The following is a 21,184-nucleotide window of genomic DNA, read 5'->3' on the forward strand; positions in this document are numbered from 1 at the left end:
GGGAGGCAATCTGGTCAGTTAGAAATAGAACATGGCAAAGTTCTCATGTCAATCTATAGTGGGATTTCATCCATAAGTAAGGCCCTATACTTTCAGCCTGGGTGACGTAGGATAGCCTAATCTTTAAAAAAAGAAAAAAAAGAAATGAGTGGGAAGGAGAATGTATGGAAGAACTTTATAACAAATGGAGCTTTAAAAAATGAAATAAGATTTTTTGTTGAGGTGAGTTCCCCATCTTTGGAGGTCTTAAAAGAGAGCTGAAGACCAGTGGTTGAGATTTTTGGAGAGGGGACTCTTGGTTCAAATACAAGTTAGGACCACACACTCTCTGAAATCTCTTCCAGTTCTAGGATTCTATGCTTATGTAAGACATGGTTCAACAAACAGTTCTGAGGCAGCAGAATGGGAAGACATGAGATGAAAGCTTTTTAGTTGTGAAACAGTTGGGCAAGACTGGATAGTTAGTTCAGAGGTAAAGATAGTATGGTCTCATCAGGGAAGCAGATTAAGTCCAGAAAAAATAAATCTCTAGTTAGTGAAAACTTGCTAAGGAGAGCAACCAAAGCATTATCCCATGACCTTTTCACACAGTTTGGCAGAAAACAGCAAAGAAACAGGGAAGGAAAAGGTCCAAGGAGAGGAAAAAGAACAATTTCACCAAAGGTAAGAAGGGAAATATTAATTCATCCATTTATGTAATTAGCATTAGTTAAATAAAAGAGATCAAGTTAAAATTGGAGATAGTGAGAGCTGAACAATAAATTACACCCAGAAACTCCACAACCACAGACCCAAGGTGTCCTGTTTCTTGATATCAATTTCAATAAAATGGTTCCCCTGGCTTCTGAGAAGGAAAATTTCCTCAGCACATTGGTACAATGTGGAAGAGATTTCTAGTCTGAACTAAGAATCCTTAACTAAAACCTTTAAAGGAGGATATCTTCATGGCACTTTTGCATAGGAACAAGAGGTACAAGATTTCCCAGACTTGACAGGACTATGGCCTGGAACCTGCAGTAATAATCCTTTGGGTTCTTCGATGGATGACATACTTAGTGAGCAGAAGCTTGAAGGAAAGTCCCTTCTTGAAACAGTAGAGATTAATTCAAATAAGCCTCTACTTTGTTCATGAGTTCCAAGGAAAGAGAAGTTGCCCATTCAATTTTGTAACCTGTAGAAACTTCTAAGAAGTTTCCATTTGGAAAGGCTGTGGGTAGTTTATTTTTTAAATAGCATGCTTCAGTCTGTATTCAATCAATATCGTTCTTTCTCTGGAAGTATATAAATGCTTTTTCATTAGTCCTTTGGGATTGTCTCAGCTCATTGTATTGCTAAGAATAACTAAGTCATTCACAGTTCTTCATCAAACAATAAATTACTGTGTACAATATTCACCTTGTTCTGTTCACTTCACTATGCATCAATTCATGTAAGTCTTTCCAGGTTTTTTCTGAAATACTTTGCTTGTCATTCCTTATAGCACAATAGTATTCCAAATACAATCATATGCCAAAACTTGTTTAGCTATTTCCCAAGTGATGGATATTCTCTTTGATTTCTAATTCTTAGCCACTAAAACAAGAGTTGCTACAAATATTTTTGTACAAATAGATCCTTCCCCCCTTTTTAAAGCCTGTTTTTTTTTCTTTTTTAAAGTAAATTATATAAAGAACATTTAGGAGCACTTTTGTGGGACAAAAGTAGGAAGGGCTAAGGAAATCCTGCTTAGTACAGAGTGCTCCCTGTCAGAAACAAGACCTCATTGACTCTAAACAGAAAAGCAGCAGCAATCACCACAGGAAAAAAATTTGACCAAGGGGTTGGGGGCTTAGGGACCACTTACCGCTCCTGATGAATGCTTCCCCCAGATGAAACAGTTCAAAACAAAGCAGATGCCAAAGACCACCCCAGGATATAGCATTGCCGTCTGTGGACAAGAGTGATTCAAGGTGACCAGAGGAACCTGACAGCACGCAGAGAGCATCTACTTGCCCTAAGCAGAGCTCCCTTTGCTGAGTGTCTGACCCGAGAGTGTCCTCCCTCAACAGGTAGAACAAACCCATAAGGACCCATTCTATAGTCAATGCTACTGCCTAAATAGAAAGCAGATTTAGTGCATTTAGTGCACTGCAAATTTCTCAAGTTAAATCATAGGTAGCTACAGTCTCCAGTTGCCAAAGTCCTTCCTAGTTAGGAGCAGATATTCCTGGCAGTTGTATATGAATGATTTTCAGGTCACTGATGAGCACAGTGTTTCAGTGCTTTGATGGATTGTTCCAACTCTAATATCTTATGAAACTGCAAAACTTAATTTGAAGAGCCAACGCCATTTCCCCAAAGGTTAAATTTTCTTTTGAGACAAGAGTCAATTCTTTACCAGACAGAGAACTGTCTGTTCTCTGACTTACAATTCTTTGCTGACCCTCCAGCAAACTTTCTTCCCAGGTCTATCTTTCCCCTAATATCTATCACAGTCCTAAATAAATGAATAAAAACCATTCAGGCCTGCTGAGGAAAATCTCTGCTTCCATGATAATATTGGGAAGGGTCTAGATAAGAAGAGCTACTCACACAAAAGGCTCCTTTTTTCCATCGATGACCCTTCAGGGTCCGGTAGAGTCGGCCAGCTGAAAATCCACCAAAAACCCTGTGGGAGAACGTTGGGAATTACTCTTCTTAGGGGAAGGACTATTTAGAAGAATAATGAACATAAAAATTTCCTCCTGACCCACCCTTCCCAAATAATGAATACATAACCTACCCCATGAACATGAAAAGGAAACAAGCTGTGGTCATTAGAGCACCCCGACTGGAGGGAGACAGCATTCCCAGCATAGCAACAACTGGGGAGGGAGAAGGCAGAAATGATGAAGCAGACATACTCCACACCTGTTCTTTGTAATCTTACAACTCCTTTGACCCTTTCTTTTCCCAAGATAGCAGGTGGAAAGATGGATGCTAACTACATCTTTGCAGTCACTCTGACTGTTTTGGAAGCCTTATTAGTCATGGGAAACTTAATCTCTAAGCTTCAGGTAAGAGAGAGACACACATACATACATATACATATACACGTGCGCATACACACACACGCGGAAAAAGAGAGAGGGAGACTGGGATCCCCAGAGAACATGTGATGATCACTGGTTAGTAAAAGAAACATGTGGGACCAATGTGAACAGCTTCTTCAAAGATGGCACTTTGTCTGTTAGGGACCTAGAATCTCAAGAAGTGGTGATCCTCTTAGCACCTGCTCTTACCTTTCTCTCTAAAGTGCTCCCTGGGCACAAGAGAGTGACTAACCACTGAATAAGCTATTCTGGCACAGAAAATGACATGAGCATCAGGACAACCATTACCCTTCCAGTCCCAAAATACCACTCACAGATGACAATCAGAATCATACAGAAGAGTTGAATTCCAGAGCCTAGCAGGGAGCTGAGAATCATGGGATACTGGGGGGGCCTGAAGACATCACCATGTACCAGTTTCCAGCCAGATTCCTCCATGGTGTCCTCCTATAGCAAAAATCCACAGAAGTGGTATTGTAAGTCCTATGTTACAGTGATTACCACCTAAGAAAATTACTTCCTTAGCTCAAACTCAGTCACATCTAAACAGCCCTTCTCCCTTCCCTGATGCTAGGAGGTACCCTCTCCCATTCCCCACCAAGGCCATCATACAATGTCGTCCTCCTTGTTATAGTTGGCAATGTCCTTTCGGAGAGTCCGGATGATGATCATACTGAGGATACCTGAAAGATGCACACAGGTGGATCTATCAGCTCCATTATGTGCTTCTCTTTCCACAGTCTGTCAGTGTTTCACTGAGGACTGATGGGATTTCTTCTGTTAGATGGACTATTAGAGGTAGGGGATCAGCGACTCCCCCATAGTTAGAAGACACATCAGAGGGAATCTCTAGTCAATCCGTATCTGAGCAGAGATCACCTCTTTGATATCCTCAACATGGAGTCACTCATCTATTACTTGTTAGAGCTCCAGTAATGGGAAAACCCACTATCCCACCTGAGGCCACCAAAAGCCCTTTTGGATAGCTCTAATTATTAGAAAATTTATCTTTATATTAAAAATAAAAACCGGCTTCTCTGCACTTTCTAAGATTTGTGCTTGTTCTGCTTTCTGGGACTAAGCAGAATAAATTTGATCATTCTTTTATAGGCTAACCCATCACATACTTAAAAGACAAGAGGCAGAGAAATCAAGAACCTTAAAGTTAATGCAGACCACTCAGCTCTGTCCTTAGGACAGGACGCATGGTGGCCCACTCTCCATTTGTGAGAAAAGGTTATGAGATGATAGATAAAAGGTAGCACAGCATGACTTTACTCTTGTGGGCTGTTATTCTCACCCTCCAAAGGCCCCACACCTCCCAGGCAATGCTCTTGTCCCAGTCTGTAAATGGGGAGAGGACTGATCCACAGATCTCCTCCACAATCAACACCTCTCTCACCTGAGAGGAAGAAGACCACCACAACAGAATTAATGATGGAAAACCAGTGGATCTGCACATCACTCATTGTCAGATACGTATCCCAGCGAGAAGCCCATTTAATATCACTCTCCTGGGAGGGGAAACAGACAGCAGGGTCAGGGCTCTTTCAGTGGAAATCCTTGAAAAGACCGATCATCTTTCCTGCCCAAGGACCCCAGCTCCTGCCTCACCTCCCAGTGCACAGAGTAGGTGAACAGTAGCTGGTTCTCCTTGGTGGGATCAATTTCTTGTGGGGCAGAGCCTGCAGCATCAGGCAGTGTACACGAGTTCTTCTCATCCACCTTGAGGTCTGTGGGAGATACAAACTTGGTCTGTCCCTGACAAAATATGCAAGTTCCAAAAGAGGCTGATCTATTAGTTTCTTGATACTGAGACTCTCTCTCTTTTACCCTACAAAAGATGAACATGGACTCTAGCAGCCTGGCCTGGTGAATTAGGGGGAATACTCAACTTGCTAGCTAAAGGAGAGAATAAGTTCACTCATCTCCCAAAAGGTTCCACAGCTGGGAGAAGAGAATGTCTATCTGATTGAGACAGAAAGTACCATGAGAAGCTGACTGAAGGAATATGGAGATTTTTAGAAAGAAGACTAGGATTTTTATAATTCTAACATGGTAACTTAGCTAAATTATCACATTCCTGATATGATACCTAGGCAAGGTATAAGAGCAACACATTCACAGTTCCATAGCATTTTTAAGGTTTACAAAACACAATTCTCTCCCATCTTACACATAAGGAAACTGAGACTCACAGAGAGGTCCCAAAACTAGAGAGCATTTGAACTGACATTTGAACCCAGGTTTCCTGACTCCAAGGCAAGGACTCCTTTCAGTACATTACATTCTGTAGGAGGCCACAGGGTCCAAATGTGACATGCCTCCCAAAACAGAGGTGAAGGAAGGGGCTCCGAAATGGAAGCTAAAGAATCCCAAAATTAAATGAATAAGATCAGCCTCTTAAAGAAGTCAATCATTCTAAGATTTTAAGTGTATTCTAAAGAGACCCAGGCATTGCCCATTACACAAAGCAATCTAAATATAATTAATAGATACTAAACTACTCATTTTTGGGGTATCACTTCACATATATCATCTCATTTAATCCTCATAATAACTGTGAAGGAGTAAAGCATTGTATTATCCATATTTCACAGCAGGGAACACTGAAGCTCAGAGATTGCCAAGGTCAGAGAAATCCAAGGCTTATAACTCAATGCCCCGTGCTCTACTTTTAACACACTGTAAGGTGTTACATACCTTGTTTACCAGTAAAACACCAGTGTCTTACACACTGACAGTGTGTTCTCTCATTCTTTAGGGCTGACCTAACAGTCCTCTTAGTAAGTAACACTACAGTATACAGTGAAAGGGTATTAGACCTGGGAGAAATCAGACCTGGATTCTGCTCTGGGTGGATCCCTTTGGCCCAAGAAGCAAACTTCTAAGAAGCAAATGCTCTTTGACCAGAATCTGGCCTTTCCCAGTTTTATGGAAGAAACCAGAGCTCAAGCTCTTACCTATCTCTGCATCTAGAAGCACTCTGGCTGCGGAATTCCAGCCTAGTCCTTCCCCTCTAATCACAGCCCCCCACTCACCCTCCAGTCTGATGCTCTGGGGAATCACCTCAAAGCGGACGACACGATAATTGTGTTCCTGATCTTCTTCTACATCCTCTCTGTGATAGTAAAGGATGAACGAGAGATGATTATGTAGATAAATCTGAAACAGAAAAAAAAGAAAAAATAATTATACATATCAATGGCTAGATGAATGCTTGTATAGAGTAGTAGAGTTGGTCTCAAAGCCAAGAAGACCTGGGTTCAAGTCTTGCCTCTTATAAGTACTTGTTCTATGGCCTTGGGCAAATCACTCAGTGTCTTAGCTTTCTAAGCAGTTCTCTAAGACTATAAATTATGTAGAGGAATTCCCTCACCTGGGAGTTCACAATACCACTGGAATCCCAGGTCCAGTCCCTCCCCCTATCTAAATTTTCTGTTAACATTCTTTTTAGGGAGAGGAGGAAGGATCCAGGGGCTAGAGAGCAACACACTGGGAGGAGCACAAGTCACTAGGAAGTACTATCAAGTGAAAAAGGCATGTACAGGCTCAGCAACACACTGTATCTATCACTTTAGTTTCAGCCTATTGTTGGAATTCAGGGAGGCTTCATCTCCAGAAGACCACCTGTGGTCTGATTCGCATACTGAGGAAATAATGGATTCATGTATGGAAAGTCAAATGAGATGCCTGCAGAAGTTAACATTTGGTGAGAAGACTGACAGGATGACCAGTTAAAAACAAAAATAAAAATACTTTAATTGATCTTCCTGACTCTAGACCCTCTCCATCTTTCAACGTAGTCCAGCTACATTGCCCTTCCTAAAATGCCTCCTGGGATATGTCACTCTCCTCTTCAAAAACCTGCAATGGTCCCTATTCTTTTTGGAAAAATTTCAAAGTCCTTCACCAGGCTTTCAGGAACCTACCTCCTTAATGTCGTCCTGTTTCTCTCTCTAAGCTTTCCCCATCCCTCTCTTACCTGAACTCCAGCTAGATGGATTTGCTTCGTCTTACCCCACCAGAGAGTCCTTCTTCTTCCAGAACTGAATTCTTTCTCTCTTGTCACTGCACTCCAGCTCATCTTTCCAAGTCTAACCCAATCCAATTCCACAACCTATCCCGTGATTACAGGGTACTCTTCCACCTCTGACTCATGAAAGTGATCCCTTAGCTAGACTGAGTGGTCCTTAATGAATGGACAGGGTTTTGTAATTCTTTGAATCTCCTTAAGCTTCTATCAATGTTCAGCACACAGCAGACTTTCAATAAGTCAAATTCAATTATAATAATTCACTATTTAGATTGCATAGTTATGGGTAAAGGAGAGAGGCTTGGGCTGTGAACCAGAAACCCCGGATTTGAGTACCAATTTCACCATTTACTAGGTATGGGAGAACCCCCTCTCTGAGACTCAGTTTCCTCTCCTATAATATGGGGTCACTGGACTAGATGGTCTCTTCTACTCTGTATAGATGATCCCTCATTGAATTTTCTGTGTTATGGATTTAGTCTTTAACATCAATCTTTCCTGATCCCTACCTGGCATCCTATGAATATAAGCTGTGGAAAGAAATTCCTGAGCACTTGGAACCTGTTTACCTTTGTAGCATCCGAGAAGCCTAGCCTGTAGCCGTGTTCAAATTGCACTTCCTTCTCCTTTTTTTTGCCCTCATCATCGCGGTTTGAGTACAGTTCCAGCCGAGTGGCCACAGGTAAGTTATCTGCAATGCTGAAATGGCAAATCCCCAGTCAATCCCTATAGGTCTGCCCCAACTGGAAGGCAATCCTCTTGGGCAAGGAGAAAGAGGAGAAGGAAGAAGCGAAGGAGGAGGAAAAGGAAAGTCACTCACAGGTGGACATAATAATCCTCATTGATGCGTTCAGCCACAAGTTTGCTCTGCTCAACTGTCAGCACCACCGGCTTTCGGAGCTGGTAACACAGAACCTCACATTTTTTCTCGCTGTTCATTAACACCTGGAAAGGGGTGTTGACAATCCGATCCCCTCTCAGCACCTCTCCTACCACATGAAAGAGACACAGAGAGAAGCAGTCCATCATAGAGTACCTGCTTGATCTCAACAGAGGCTTAGCTCTTCTCTATCCCCTAAGGACAACGTGAATTTGTAATAATAGATAAATGTAACATATAAATGCTTTATAGAGATTATTTTCTGCTTCTGAGGCAGGTCCAGCACTTTTTCCCATTATTTACTTAAACTTCTTCCTTTAAGAAAGGAAAAAGATAAGGGAAAAGTGAGAAAAGTTTAATAATACAAACATCACTTTTTGAAACAGAAAATGTACCAAGAACAAGAACATATTGGGTCACGTCTCTTTTTGACATGGGGCAGTCCAGTTCATTGTGCATTATCACTTTTTTCTGTTGCGAGCTGATGATTATGCTACATGAGCAATAATAAACTATGAAGACTGAATATATGAGAATAGAATTTATTGTCCCGATTAAATAAAAATGATAAAATTCATTTCAGCATATTCAATGATGGTCATAATACAAAATATGTTTCATAACAGAGCAGTGGATAGTGGATAGACACATTAGTGGTTAATTGATTCCGTAACACTTACATACATGGTAAATAGCCTGCTGTCATTAGTATTACTTTTTGTACACTCGAAGCAAACATTTTTTTTTTTTCTTTCTTCTTCTTCTTCTTCTTTTTTTTTTTTTTTCTGAGGCAACTGGGGTTAAGTGATTTGCCCAGCTAGGAAGTATTAAGTGTCTGAGGCCACATTTGAATTCAGGTCCTCCTTACTTCAGGGCTATAACTATAACATTCTATATATAGACTATATATACTATAACACTATAACACTATAACAACTAACTAGCCAAGGCAAGCCTTTCTTAAGCAACTAGGGAAAAGGAAAGTAGAAACTTCTCTGAGGTCTCTCACAAGATCCCTGGAGACATTAGTCAGGAAGACTTACATACAGGTTTTCCTACTTCTATGGGCAGAAGGGAAAAAATTAATAGGAAATTCTGGAAATAAAAGAGACCCAAAGAGTATTTGGGACTCTCAAGCCTTTTCCCTTGCCAAGGAAATTAGGAAAAATTAACCAGAGAAACAACTATCCCCCTTTCCCTTCTTCATTAGTTTCTTCTCCTTAATTTGAGGCCGAGGACATCTTATTTTCTATCTTTTAGTCAATCCTATTGAATGCTGCCACATCTAGCTGACCTCAAGACACTAGTATTTGTCCCACCTTAGATTCTAATACCTGGAAGTGGTAGTGCCTGGTGACGAAAGGTTCCAAAAACACCAGACCATGGGTGTTCTCTTCTTGAGAAGGAGGCTAAGTACCTGAATCCCCCAGAGTTAAAAATCTGATTCTATTATACTCAGTTCCTTTGTTCTTTCCTTCCTCCCATGTAGGAGGAAACAGAAGACAACAAATGCCCCTCCTTTCTCCCAAGTCAAACATATATTCTACTTAAAAGCCCACCACTTAAAAAGACTCATTTCAGTTAACAAGTAAACAACAGCAGATGATACAAGGGAGGCAATCCCCACCTTAGTGTGAATTTGTTTAATAACATTGGTTGCCAGCTGAAAAGCATTGTGACGGTCAACAGAATCTTAAGTGTTAAAAAGTATTTCAGATTCTTTGGTCAAATCTCATAGCTAATATAGGAATCTTCTTGGTAAAATAAAAACAATAATAATCCTCTTTATAATCACAAAGTAGAGATCCAGGCTCGCTTGAGGTTGCAGGGGCAACTATTAGCTACTTCCTTATGTGTTTTTTTGTTTGTTTGTTTGTTTGTTTGTTTGTTTTTTTTTTTTGGCGCTGAGACAATTGGGGTTAAATGACTTGCCCAGGGTCACAAAAGTGACTAGAAAGTGTTAAGTGTCTGAGGCCAAATTTGAACTCAGGTTCTCCTTATTTCCGTGCTAGTGCTCTATCCACTGTGCCACCTAACTGCTCTTTCTTCCTTATATTTTAATTGATATAGTTTATTATGGCACATTAACCAGTTCCCCATAAATTTCCCCCCTGTACATTTCTAGCAAAAATCTAATATAGTCATCATAATGACTCTGAAGAATTGATTATTTTAACACTAGTCACAATATTGGACGTGAAATCTGTTGCCTTTTAGTTGAAATATGTTGCTTCTTCACTTAACAATGCTGCAATCATTATGTACACAGTTCTTTTGGTCCTGCTTTCATCATTCTGCATCAGTTTATATATATTTTCCCACATTTTTCTGAATTCTCCAAATATTGTACTTAAGGAACAATAATAGTCCATGATTTTCTCATTTCACAGTTTGTTCAGTCTTTTCATAATCAATGGAAACTTCTTTTGTTTTCAGTGTTTTGTTCCCATAATAAATATGGCTAAGAACACTAAGACATATATAGGAATTATCAACTTCTTTAGGGTATGACACCCACTAGTAAGAATTATAGGGCAGGTAGGGGGCACAGTGGATGAGGGCTGAGCATATCTTCCTGTTCAAATCCAGCCTCAGACACTTACTAGCTGTATGACTTTAGGCAAGTTACTTAACTTTATTTGCCACAGTTTCATCATCTATCAAATGAGCAGTAGAAGGAAATGGCAAACCCCTCCAGTGTCTTTGCCAAGAAAACCCCAAATGGGGTCACAAAGAATCAGATACTGAAATAACAACAAAAACAATAACAGTAAGATGGACAGATAAAAGAGTATGATATACTTATAACTTTTTTCATAATTCCAAACTGTTAAGAGGAACACCTAAGTCAATTCACAAATCTGTCAGCAGTTAATTAGCATGTCTATTCAACACTGACTATTTCTCTTTTACCATTCTTCTTTTAGTATCTTTGCCTGTATGATGGGTCTAAGAGACAACAGATATTATATCCCATTGATGATCCACTGTAGTGAGCCAAAATGCCCAGATTTTTTTTAAACAGGAACTGATGGACACTGTCATATCTAATTTATCTTATACTTTTTATTTATTTATTTATTTTTTGCTGAGGCAATTGGGGTTAAGTGACTTGCCCAGGGTCACACAGCTAGACAGTGTCTGAGACCAGATTTGAACTCAGGTCCTCCTGACTTCAGGGCTGGTGCTCTATCCACTGCGCCACCTAGCTGCCCCTATCTTATACTTTTTAAAACCTTAGTATTAGACTTAATAACTAATTAATTTTTATTTTTTAATTTAATTTTTTTAGTTTAAATTAATTAAGCTAGTTTATTTATCTAACTTAGAGGCTTTTCTGAATCCCAATTCTGTCACCAAAACATACTAGTTTTGTTTCACTTGCTAATTCATCATCACTGATATTATGTCTCCTTGCAAATTGCAGATAAAATGCTGAACTCAACGTGGTCCCAGACAGAACCTTTAGCTACTATTCAAGATCTTTTTCAAGTTCAACTCAACAAATATTTATCAGATGCTAACTAGGTAGAAACCATTGCATCCAGAATGGGGGATATGTGGAGCAAAATGAAAGAGGCAGCATGGTATAGAGTATATAGTGCTAGAGTTGAAATATTTTTTTTAACCTGGAGATTATGGGTCACCCAATTTTTTTAAGCCTCAGTTTTCTCATCTGTAAAATAAGGGCCATAATATCTATAGGACCTATCTACAAAATTGTAAGGCTCAAATGAGATAATATATGCAAAACATTCTGCAAATCTTAAAATATTATGTCAGTTATTATCAATAAGAAGATAAAATTATATAGTCACAGTCCTCAAGAAGGTCACACTCTCACATGAGGGGGAAGTAGTGCTCCTCTGATGAAGATGGAATGTCACAGCATTAGAAGAGAGCCAGGGGAGGGCCTAAATAAAGCACCTTCTTCTGGAAGTATAGGGGAAAGAGTGGAAGTGGAGAGTTTTGGGCAGCAGATGATATCTGAGTGAAATCTCTTAAGGGAAGTGAAGGAGTAGGTTCCACGTATGGATATGGAATGAGATAAGAGGATCCTTCAACAAAGATGGGAAAAAAGGAAAAGAAAGAAGAAGAAAAGAGTTGTTTAGTCTGATTGGCACACAAAATAGATGGCTAGATAGATGGGGTAGAGCCTAACTTTCCCTACAATTACAAAATATTAAAAAGAAAAAAAAACAACAGTTCACAGATCTGTCAGTGTTGAATTAGTGTGTCTGTCCAGTAAAGTGACAGGGTCACTTTATTTAGTAGGTAAGGAGGAGAAACTAAAAAAAAAAAATTTTTTTAAAGGTAACAATTATGACAGTGCCTTATAGAAAGATTACTTGGGTAGGATGGATTGGAGAGGAAAGAGAACAGATAAGAAACTTTTGAAACAGACCAGGAAAGAAGAAACAAGATGTTGAACTAGGGTAGTTATAGGAGGAAAAGGCAGAAGGCGGTACAGGATGAGATATTGTAGAGATGGTAACTTGGGAGAGGTAAATGTATAGTAAAGGTAGGACTTGGGGAAATGAAATACCTACTTAGGTAGTATAGGGAAAGGTTGAAGATGGGGAGATGTAGAAGAGTAATTCTGGTCACCAGCCTAGATAAACTATGAGAATGGTGATACAATTAAAAGAGAAAGAGAGAACCTGGGGAGAGAAGCCAGAGGCAATCTTGGAATGTGGGGCAGTTTGGAAGAGGTCAGGCTTGGGAAGGATAAGGGTTTTGTTCATCCAGAGGATGACAAGCTGATTACAAAAGACAAACTCTTTTCAGCATACCAGTTCCCATCTCCACTTTCTCTTCATTTTACTCCTAGAGTGGGAAGGGAATGGAAGGTTAGTAAGGAAGATATTTAAAACAGTTGCAGGGAGCTACCTATTGAGTGATCAGTATACCAACTTTTACTGGGACAGGAGCAGATGTGGGCAGCCAAGACACATGCTGAGGCACATTGTATTACTTCTGGTTCCAACTTTGTTCACTGTTAGATTTAGGATAATTATTCTTTCAGTCTGAAAACCAGCATCTGACTGAGGGACCCAGAAATAGCTAAAGAGAAAAGACTTGAGAGAAAGTGACTCTAATGCCTCATTGGAGCAGGCTATCAGGAGGAAGGAAAGGCTTACCAAGATTCTCTGCCTTATATGTTATCTTCTTGGGCTGGCAGAAGGGCAGTGAGTAATATTCATAGGGTAACTGAGTTCGAGAACTGGTCAGCTTCACAGCCTGGAGGGAAGAAAATATAAAGGGCATCATCCTAAAATCAGACAAACCAATAGGATTTACAGTACTCTTCCTTCCAGATAAAGGATTTTCAATATTTTCTAACCCTTGGCACATTCTCAACTAACCTTTTCCAAGGGGAGAATGATAGCAAATATCCACTTTACAAAAATCAAATGTGACATTCAGACTTGAGTCCTTGCAAAGCCATATATAATGTATTCTACTGGAAGCAAACTGTAACCCCTGAAATCTTAATATATGGTTCTATGAGTTGCTATGACAACCCCTCCCTGCCAAAATCCTCTGGTGGCCAACACTTAGGGGATGAAACTTCTTTGCATTTAGACAAGCAAGTGCTTTTCCCTTGGCTTTACATAATTTACATACATTTATTAATTGCCTCCTATGTATCAGGCAACTTTCTAAGCATTGGTGATGCAAAAAGAAATAAAAGATAGTTCCTGCTCTCAATCCAAAGGGGGAGACAACATACAAATTATATATAGGATAAACAGAAAATAATAGGAAAGCATTAAGAAAGATTGGGAACAGTAAGAAGTGAGATTTTAAGTGGGACTTAAAGGAAGTCAGGGAGGTTAGTAGTAAGAATGGAGGAGGATAAACATACCAGGCATCAGGGCTCGCCCTCCACCAAATCATTTTATATATAAAGAACTCATGCTATGATGAGGGAGTACTTTTATGGAGGGAACATTAGAATATCATGTACTTAATGAGTGAATCTACTCAATAAAATGTACTTAATAAGAATACCAAATTGTACTTTATCACACTAAAGACAATCTCTTTGACAACCTCTGAGTTATAGAGAAAGCAAATATTATTGTCCCTAAATTTACAGGTGGAGAACCTGAAGCACACAGGAGTTAAGTACTTTGCTTTGACCAAGATCATAAAGGGAGATGGAAGAACTAAGAATAAATCCAAGGTCTCTTCTTTATTCATTAGATAAAACTACTCTCCTATAGCAATATTTTGGGGCAAAACTGAAACAAAGAGGGAGTTTAGAAATACAGTAGCAGCAATAGGAATCATTCTCACTTGTGACTAAACCATAGTATAAACAACCCTCCCTCCCCCAAATAAAACAAAACCAAAAACCCCCCAACACTAAAATGAGTTAAACTGCACTAAAGAACTCCAGGCCTAGTGAGTGCATTACCATCTAGATACATAAAGAGGTCAGGATAGCCATTTACCTGGTCTAAACACTAGAGAAATGAGAAGGCAGTCCAAAGTAAAAGCAAGTAGCACATCTAGCACCCTCCTCTCTTAACTAAGAGTAAAGAATTCTTTTGTTAACCCAAAGATTCTCTCAGTCCCACCTGTTCCTTCTTTCTCTCTCTGTAAGCATAGCATACACTTACCTTGATTTCTACAGGGTCATTCTGGTGGAAGTTGATTGGTGCAACCCCAGGGACATAGAAGGAGTTTGTTCCACAAACAAGTGAGAGAAGTCCGAGGGCTCGTGGCAGCAACCAGCCCTTTCAGGAAGAAGAAAAGTCAGGTTGGATGAAGCAGGAAGGATCATAGGATTTTGAGCTGAGGGGAACTAAACCATTATTTAATCTATCTCTCACTGTGATGGGGAAATTGGGGGACAGAAACATTTGATGTTCAATATTATATATGTGATATGTAGCAAAGCTTGCTCAAATTTTATAACTTTAACAGTTATACTTATAATTCAAGTTTTATAATTTTACATCCAATATTCTTTTCATCATGTTTGGATAGCTTGAAGAGGGATCATCATCTGATGGACAAATAAAGTCACCAAAATTAAACCTAAATCAATCCTAGCCACTAATAAAATATTTTTCTCTGTGAAGACCAAATCATTTTATATTTGCTGTTTTCCAGTGTCTAAAAGACATTTTTCTTCCCATGAAAAGGGTACCAAAATGAAAAATGAGTGATAAGGCTAGAAATAGAGGCCAGATATCTCGCTGTTATTCCTCTTCTTGAACCAGTTGACCTAGCAGAAAAAAACACTGAATAATGTCTTATTTCCCCAGGAAGCTGTCTTCTTCAGATATTTTTGAATATTTGCAAAAAATACCTGGAATCCCATCAGTCTGACAAAGTGTTTCTGCTATCATTTAAACAAATCAGAATTCAGATATTCAATTCAATCTGACCAACATTTATTTATTAGTCATCTACTATATTGGAGAGATGAGGCAGAGTAACGTTGTAGAAAAAGAATAAGAAAGGCCGCAGTCTTCCTTGGTAAATATGGACACATATGATAGTGATAAGACCATTGGCAAGTGACTTGAATTCTACAAATTACAAAGATGTTATCAACCTATATGGATGGAGATAGTTTCCACACTGATGATGTACACCAATTCTTCCCACCATTTCTCCAAACTGACGACACAAAGATGAAAAACAATATAATCCTTACTCTGAAGAAGCATCCTACTTTCTCTATAAAACTTGCTTAGCTTCACATTAGAAATGAATCCCGTTATGAATCCTGTTTCCCCTCACCCTGTCCCATCCAGTCACAGAAATTCTATGGCTATTTTCCCTCATCACCAATAATAATTATGCCTTTTACCTTTAATAAGCACCTCCCTTTTGACTACATCAGTATCATATTGTCTAATCGGGTAAATATATGAATAATCTTCCATATGCACAAATCTGACCAAAGTATTTCTCAAAACACTCACATGGCTCTCTATTCCTAGGCTTGACATTCTCAATGCAAAACAATTTGGTATCACCCTATCTAGTCTCTTCTTGCAATCTCATTTCCCTGATGCTTCAAGAAAACTAGATTTCTCTGGGTTCCTGCTAGAAGTCTTATTTCTACCAACAATTTATTATGAGATAATATGGTGAAGTTGGGGCAGAGGGGAAGGGAAAGGGGAGAAGAAAACATTAAATTTGGAGGCAGAAGATCCACCTCTAATATTTATGAACTATTAAGTGTTTTATGACCTTGAGCAAGTGTCATGTGCCCTTTTCTAAGACTCAGTTGGCTCAACTATAAAAAAGTGATTAATATTAAGAATAGCCTCACAAGCTTATTGTGATGAAAGGCTGAAATATCCTTTCCTAGACTTCTCTCTTCATCTTGAGTCGAGGATTTTTAAGACACAGCACTAACATTCCTTTAGTCATGAAGCTTTTCCTAATCCTACCCATCCTACAATCCTCCAAGGAAAACATGATTTTTTCTTTCTTGCCCCTCATATAACAAACAAGCATCTTCATACTTTTATATTTTCTAAAGCACTTTGTCTGGATCTCTTCTTTATCCTCATCTCATTTTTACCTTGTAATATAATTATCTGTATACTTTTCTCCTCCTGTTAGATTGTAAAATTCTTAAGGGCAAAGCTATATTGCTTTTTATCTTTGTAACTCCAAGGCCTATTATGAAATAGTTACAAGGTAAATAGCCATTGAATTGTCTGTGCTATTTCACATTACAGTTATATATGTCTCATTTTCCCTCTTAGACTATAAACTTCATGAAGGCAGGAAGAGCATCTTACTAATCTTGGACAAATTACTTAACTTCTTTTGGAAGTTCCTATGTATAGTCTTTAAGGTCCCCTCCACTTCTAAATCCTATGACCTTCTATACTATATGAATCTCTACAGGTCAGAGATCAAGTGCAATTAATTCAAAGATGGGCACAGATGCATAAGCACTTCATAAAAATTTATCGGTAAGGATGGTGATGAAAGTATGCCTTGACATTAAAGAGAATAAATACAGCTAATTAGAAGCTGATATAGTCCATTTTATCCGACTGACTACCAAACAGAGCCACTGCATTGACCTCATTATTATAGGCCAATGAAACTTGTACAGTATTATCAGTGGTATGCCAGAAAACTGCATTGCTTCTATTCAAATTGTCTTAGGAAGATTCTGAAGATTATCTGGCCAGATAACATTAACTTTCTGAAGGGCCTTTCTCCAACTAAACTGCCAAGCATTCCAATTCTACAGCAGAGAGCACTACTCTGTTGGGCTAGCCACATTGTTCGAATGCCAAATGTATGCTTACCAAAAAAATTATTTTATGGAGACTCGAAAGGCATTCAGAAAAAAATGATACAAGCACACTCTCACGGTATCTCTTAAGAACTTTAGTATGACAATGGAGACGCTGGCATAGGACCATCCAACGTGGTATGCCCTCATCAGGAAAAGAAACACAAGGTACGCAAAGTTAGAGAAGATACCCTAAATGTTCATATGGACTATTTGTGTCCAACCTGTAGCAGCAGAGTATTTCCAGCTTGTATCAGTCTGATCAACAACAGTCAGACACACTTTAACTTGTCTCTAATATAGTGATATCATTTTGGTCATCTTTGAGAATGAAAGGCAACCAAATACTAACCATACTTCATGTACCTACTGGGTGTGCTGTACCCTAATAAAACCTAATAAATACTTGTTAGATGATTAAAAATAAAAAAGTTAAGTATGAAACAAGAAAAAATTAAAAGTAAGGACGACGTTTAGGATAATAGACACTTGTGTGGAATAAAAATCATAGGTAATATGATTACTATCTTCAAATACTTAAAGGATTATTGCCAAGAAGAATATGAAAAAAGAATTCTCCATGGTCGTAGGGGCAGAATCAAGGAATTTAGGAATTGGAGGGATCCTTAAGATTATCTAATGCAACAATTCTAAGAAGAGTTCATCCCATTCACAATATTGCCAGTAAGGAATGTTCAGCCAAGTTTCATTCCATCCTTGAATAGTTCAAATTGGTAGGAAGATTTCTTATAAGACATTCCATCTCCCATCTCAGTGTCTGGCTAACTCTTCCCCACCTTTATCTTTTAGGATCCTTCATTTCCTTCAAAACTCTACTCATTGAATTTTGAGGAGGAAGGAGATATATGCAGAAATAATTATAATAAAAATAGAACAAAAGAAGTATTATGGGGAGGTCAGAGAAGGCTAAAACATTGGATACAGGGCAGGAATCATTTTAAGCCCAGCCAAGTGTCCCTTATCCATGAAGCCCTTCTTGATCTTTTTAGCTATTAGGTGACTATCTCCATATTCATTTTACATTTATTTTGCCTATATTGATTTGTGTGCAAGTTAAGTTGTTTCTTCCCCTAAAGAATTTAACAACTTTATTTCATTTTTGTTTCTGTATCTCCAGCCAAAGTAGATGTTTAATAAATGCTTGTTGATTTACTGACTGAACTATAATGAGCTGAAGAATGCTTTCCTGAAGCTTCATTCAACAAATATTTATTTAATTCAGCACCTATGATGGCTTTTAGTCCCAGCTCTCTATTCCCTTTGGAGAATCTTTGGAATATCAATTTCCTTTTCAGAAGTGTGACAGGTTGATCTAGAGCAAAGCTTCTTAAAATGTGGACTGCGATCCCATATAGGGATGTGTAACTGAACATGGGATTTGAGAAATTATGATTTATTATCAGTAAATGTTTGATTTGCATACCTATTTTATATAACACATATCCATGATCAATGCAAATATTCCTCGGCAAAAAAGAATCATGAGTAGAAAAAGTTCAAGAAGTTCTGGTCTAGAGCCTCTATAGGGTCTCTTCCCTCTTGGACATTCATTCTATTATTCTGTGTACATGGCCCTGAAATTGGCTATGGTGTGGTTGTGTCTGACTTCTGGAAGCTTACATTGAAGAAGAACAGATGAGATCTGAATAAATCTACAATATGAAGCAAGAGCTGATAAATGCCATAAGAAAGATAAATATAAAGCTGTTTGATGGCTTGTTACAATTTGGATGAGGTCTCATTTGTATAGTAGAATAGGAAGAACTAACCTTACACTATTGCAGTGGAAAGAGAACAGGATTTGGAATTAGAATATCTGATCTGAATATCTATTAGCTTTGCCGTTTTTGTTCAGATGTTTCAGTGGTGTCCCAATCTTCGAAGTTCCATTTGGGATTTTCTTAGCAAAGATCCTGAAGTGATTTGCCATTTCCTTTTCTAGCCCATTTGACAGACAGAAAACCAAGGCAGACAGGGTTCAATGACTTGGTCAGGGTCTCATAGTAGATCTGAAAAGGCATGTTCCTGACTTCAGACCTAGGCTGCACTGCCCAGGCAAGCCATTTAACCTCAGTGGTTCCCAACACTTCTAGGTGACTTCTAAGGCTTTAGAATGTGCTGTAAATGTGAGCTAGAATTATTAGTGTCTTAAGTATTACATTTCCAGGAAAAGTCCAGTCAAAGAAGATAACTACTCCTATAAGGAAATATGCAGTAGACACCAAGAAGATAGAGTAATTTTTAGTACTATATTTTACATCAAAAGAAAAATGAATGACATCATTTTCAGAAGTCCTTTTCATGAGAGAATGAAGAGGGGACTCTGAAACTCTAAAAATCCTTAAAGGAGAAAATTTCCTTCAACTCTGTCTCATTGAGGGGACTCCACCCCAAAGCACAAAACAGTTTAATCTTTGTTATCTGGGTGGAGTCAGCTCAGTCCTGAAACCAACTGAATTCAATACAAATTCCAGCTAAAAGCTGAAACTCAGCTAGGAGCCAACTTAAGACTCCACCCACAAGCCCCCTTCAGCTTGTGGCCAAAGCCCCCTATTATAAAAGAGCCAAACTAAAACCCTCTCTTTGCAGAGGTTCCAAACACGCCAGCCCCTATGCTTGGCATATTAAGTGGGCATTTCTCTGCCCACTGGAATACTGTTTCCAGTGCCATCCTCTCTTTACCCTCACCTATTTCCTTAACTAGACTTTAACCTTACTTCCAATCCTTATAATAAACCTCTTTCATCAATCTAGGTTTTTGGATCTGTAAATTCCTTTACAGAAAATATCTGCGCCACCAGAAGATAAAATTCCCTATTCTTGCACCGAATCCTGAGGGGGAGCCAAACCCCTCCATTTGATTCCCTGAACCCCGAACCTGTCACTAGACCTCATTTAACTCCCTGACCACCAGAAACCCTAATTTCATTTATGTACCCCAAATCTAAACCTCATCAGGCTTAGCTATGAAAAGAGAAAACTTGAAGGAATATGAATGATGTCTTCAAATTATATAGATATATAAATGCACATATACATTATATAGAAGAATGGAGGAGAAAAAGGAGGGAAGAGTGAGGGTAAAAGTAAAAGATAAGGTGAAAGGATGATAACATTAACATGGAGATAATAGTGGCTGCTGGGATGGAAATGATGTAATTATGAAAGAAAGCAACAATCTCTTAGAGTTTGAGACTGAGAACAATAGTTTTGTACCACATATTTTTGGAAAACACATTTCAAAGGGTTAATAGCTAGGACCTCAAAAATTAAAATTCTTTATAAAAGAAGTCAGCCCAGAAGGGTTGAAAAACCCTCAAGATGGAAATTCTTATACACACAGAAGGAAACAATTTCAGCGAGGAAAAGAAGTGAGATTTAACTGAAGTGACTGATGTGGATGCATAGAGTCCAAATGAGAGGATTCCTATAAATAATGAAGTTCTCAAGAGAGTCCTCATTATGGATGGCATTGTGCTCATGTTGTCTTGCTCCAGAACATTACATTGCCTCTTAAATGAGATCCATGATATTCTAATATCACACAAAAACTTAATAATACCTATTGCCTATGACTATCATGATACTTGGCTAGACAATGTATAGAATTCAGCTTTTAGTACTTATATCTAGAATAGTCACTGCAAAAGGACTGGGAACAAAAGAAAGAGCAAGCTGGATAGCCTCTGGGAAATTATCCAGTAATTTTCCAAACTTCTCCTACAAGTAAAAGTCCAAATTCTTTAAGTTTAAAAAAACAAAGTATAATACATTACACTGAACCCTTCCTTGTAAAAAAGGAAAACATTTAAGCAAAGCCACCTAAGTAGAGAAAGAATTCTATATCTGCAGTACACCTATCAGGGGAAGGTATTCTTTATCAGTTCTTC

At 38.6% G+C, this 21,184-nt stretch overlaps 1 protein-coding gene across 1 annotated transcript in view; it reads right to left on the bottom strand.

Annotated features, from left to right (window-relative positions):
* The window catches only part of TM9SF4 (transmembrane 9 superfamily member 4), a 51,875-nt gene that overhangs the window by 13,588 nt on the left and 17,103 nt on the right, over window positions 1-21,184 (bottom strand). The window contains exons 2-13 of the mRNA XM_051979388.1: window positions 14,617-14,733; window positions 13,129-13,228; window positions 7,928-8,096; window positions 7,677-7,806; window positions 6,113-6,236; window positions 4,686-4,804; window positions 4,474-4,585; window positions 3,684-3,754; window positions 3,386-3,518; window positions 2,762-2,843; window positions 2,572-2,647; window positions 1,844-1,927 (exon numbers count right to left, since the gene is read on the bottom strand). Of these exons, the coding sequence (XP_051835348.1) occupies window positions 1,844-1,927; window positions 2,572-2,647; window positions 2,762-2,843; window positions 3,386-3,518; window positions 3,684-3,754; window positions 4,474-4,585; window positions 4,686-4,804; window positions 6,113-6,236; window positions 7,677-7,806; window positions 7,928-8,096; window positions 13,129-13,228; window positions 14,617-14,733 (1,317 nt within the window). The remainder of the gene's footprint in view (window positions 1-1,843; window positions 1,928-2,571; window positions 2,648-2,761; window positions 2,844-3,385; window positions 3,519-3,683; window positions 3,755-4,473; window positions 4,586-4,685; window positions 4,805-6,112; window positions 6,237-7,676; window positions 7,807-7,927; window positions 8,097-13,128; window positions 13,229-14,616; window positions 14,734-21,184) is intronic.

Source organism: Antechinus flavipes, chromosome 2, assembly GCF_016432865.1.
Source record: "Antechinus flavipes isolate AdamAnt ecotype Samford, QLD, Australia chromosome 2, AdamAnt_v2, whole genome shotgun sequence".
NCBI lineage: Eukaryota > Metazoa > Chordata > Mammalia > Dasyuromorphia > Dasyuridae > Antechinus > Antechinus flavipes.